A 2,940-nucleotide genomic window follows, 5' to 3' on the forward strand; every position below is an offset into this window, starting at 1 on the left:
GTGCTTCATTCTCAGTCTGAACTTCTTCAGTCAAGGCAAATACCTGCCTAGCTATCAGCACATGTACTAGTAGTCGCTCTTCATGAAAATCATTCCTATTGATGAACACACATTTGTTTTGATGGATGCTACTGACAGATTAAAATCGCGGGCAAAACGTTTAGCGGCAGAGAACTTTCCGGCGATGGCTAATGAAGGAATGGAGCGATCTCGTGTGATAGCGGCATTATCTCCCGCGATTTGTACTACTGGAAAATCGCTGGAAGATTTCTCAGCCGCGATTAGCGGGAGATCGCGGCCAAATAGCGGGCAAATTAAATCTATGATGCTACTCCACATGGGAGCATGGAGAGCACAGAGAACTCTGCACCCACTGCATATATATGTCCAAGTCTTCACAAGGCAAGCTATCTCTTATTACAAGCCAACAAAAGAAAAAGAGATTCAAGCAAAAATGTCCAAGTCTGGCTGCTGTTGCTCTGCCTAGAAGAATAAACAAAATAAATTCAATAGCTTGCCATTGCCATTGCCACTGCCTAGCATCGGCACTTGAGAAAAGAAAACGAACTTCTAAAGCATCAGGACAAATAAATATAGTGGTGTGTGACACCACAATCACCGGCCATCGGAGTAGAACATGCTCGGGTACACCCACAAGGCCATGGCTGTGGGCACAAACCTCTTACGCCAGTTGAAGTTGGGATGGCTGGTTGGAGCAAGGTCCACATGGCCGCACAGCTCATGCACGCTCCAAGGCTGAGAGTGATGGGCGTAGTACAAGTTGTTGCTCGTCCCTCCCCATCGCTCAGGGCGCACACAAGCAAATGGAGGGCTCCGCTCGTCTCCCCCGACAAAGATCGCCCAGTTGTCCAACGTCTTCACCTTCACCCACTTCGCGGGCTCGGTTGACATGTCGAGGCGGTGGCACACAGGATCTACGGACGATAGGTGCACAAAGTGGTCGACCATGAGGAGATCGTCGCCGCAGACCACAAGCCATGCCTGCACAAAAGATTCTGGCTCTATCTCGCTGCACCACTCAGTTGGTATCTCCCGCAGGCCTAACCGAGGGGCCAACCGCAGAGTATAGATTCTCATATCGTGGTCCATGGCGATGAACTGACTGTTGAACTGCACGATCTGAAATATCCATCCATGAGGAAGTTGGAGTTCCTGCCAAGAGTCACTTCCGAGGGGCCAATCAAACAGGGAGGATTGAGTGCTTACAAGGAGATGTGAGTTGGGAGATGTAAGTGGAGCGGTGAGAGTGCCACCATAGTAGCCATTGCTGAAAGGGAGACGTGGAGGCGAAACCATGGCCCCGGTGAACACATCGATAACAAGACAATCTCCACGGTAGCAGCAGATGAGATGGCCATGTGAAGAGCCAGCAAAGTGCATGTTCTCAAAAGTTTCTTGAGGAATCTGGCAGCGAAGGGTGCTATTGTTGCTAGCTACATCAATGACTTTACGTATGCGTAGCATGTATCGAGAATTCTCAGGAACAGAAGAACATTTTTCAGAAAAAATGGAAGGAAGTGAAGAACCTTGGTTAGGACCAGCAGGTCGGATAAGAAGAGGTGGGATTAATGTGCATAAGTTAGATGCAGTTCGGTAGGAGAAGAATGCTGCACGCCAAGAGTGGCAGGTTGCAGCAAAGGCAAGAATGTCAATGGAGGATCCCAACAGAGCAACAATGGAGTAAAGCGGGCCATCCGGAAGATCGGCCCAACCTTGTAATCCAGACACAACAGGGCTAATTGAAGTAGAAACTACTGACAATCTGCTGGGGCTCTGCATGATGGGAATTTGTCTGCATCACATAGCAAATTCAGGGCCTAATATCAGAACCGAAGAACAATTTCAAGGATATGATAAAATAAACAGACATATAGCATGCAAGAACAATGGATATTTCCTCAGGGTCCTAAAATACGCCTATGCATGAAGAAACTTGTTATACACTAGAAAATAAGAAATTTGACACGACTACACTCTTGTGGGGTGTCATGTTCAGACCGTCCATCAGTTAATAAGAGCATGCAAGAAAAATAACCTGTACTGTCTAGCAAACGTCTCACAACAGTAAACACTTTTAACGAATCCCATCATTATGTTTACAAGAACATGAGGCTAAAAGAGCCGTGAGACGGATATGTTGATGATATGTTAATAAGATCATTTCATGGAGCGCCAATTTCTGAGGAAAATCAAAGCGTAACCGGATCAGTCCATTCTAATTCAGGCCACCAAAAGATCCAGCGCGAGCCGAGTTCTAGATGATTCGTAGGCATATGCATGACCCCATACAGATGAAACAAGGGAAATGCGTACGGGAGAGAACGAGCACAACTCAGACCTTGCGGATCAGGTTGGGAGGGGGAGGCGGTGGGGGTGGGCTCTCGACGGCGTCTTCGATCTCCGGCGTTGTGGCGCTGTGGCTCGATCGCTTCCAGAAACCGCCCGGCCGCTTCGCCTGGAAGGGAAACGGGCTGTTCTCTCTCTCAGACTCTCGTTACTTATTATAAGGCTTTCCGTTGTGGGCCGACTTGGGTTTGCATGGGTCTGCTTGTTCTAAAGAAAAAGATACTACTGATTGTTTCCTGATCCTGAAAAAACAAACAAACTGCTAGTTTTTGCTTTTTCTTTGCGGGGAACTTTGAGACCTTTATTCAAAACAAAGTACTCATGGGACAATCAGCCATAAGGCTGGTGAATGTGATCAGGAAGGGGGGGTTCAGAGTCCAGCCAACTCTCTGTAACCATCAGCGAGCAGGCATGGTTCGCGCAAAAGATTGGCTGGATAGTTAGCTGTCCTGCTTACATGTTGAATAATAGATGAAGTAAATGATGAAGCGAGCTCTCGAATTTCTAATTGGATACGAGCCACAACTGTTTGTGAGCCATGGCGAGAGTTCCAGAGGTTCACCACCTCCGCGG

General features: G+C 47.7%; 1 protein-coding gene across 1 annotated transcript; it reads right to left on the reverse strand.

Annotated features, from left to right (window-relative positions):
* Positions 1–387: 387 nt before the first annotated feature.
* LOC119332500 lies at positions 388–2,472 on the reverse strand. The gene is made up of 2 exons (XM_037605678.1): positions 2,360–2,472; positions 388–1,813 (listed from the first exon to the last, which is right to left on the reverse strand). The coding sequence occupies exon 2, from the start codon at positions 1,798–1,800 to the stop codon at positions 616–618; it is 1,185 nt and encodes a 394-aa protein (XP_037461575.1). The 5' UTR covers positions 1,801–1,813; positions 2,360–2,472; the 3' UTR covers positions 388–615.
* Between the last annotated feature and the right edge of the window lie 468 nt (positions 2,473–2,940).

This window comes from Triticum dicoccoides, chromosome 7A (genome assembly GCF_002162155.2).
Source record: "Triticum dicoccoides isolate Atlit2015 ecotype Zavitan chromosome 7A, WEW_v2.0, whole genome shotgun sequence".
NCBI lineage: Eukaryota > Viridiplantae > Streptophyta > Magnoliopsida > Poales > Poaceae > Triticum > Triticum dicoccoides.

What these genes read in the sequence shown, in the direction of transcription:
- LOC119332500 (XM_037605678.1), bottom strand. Translation starts at nt 1,800, where the DNA reads ATGCAGAGCCCCAGCAGATTGTCAGTAGTTTCTACTTCAATTAGCCCT.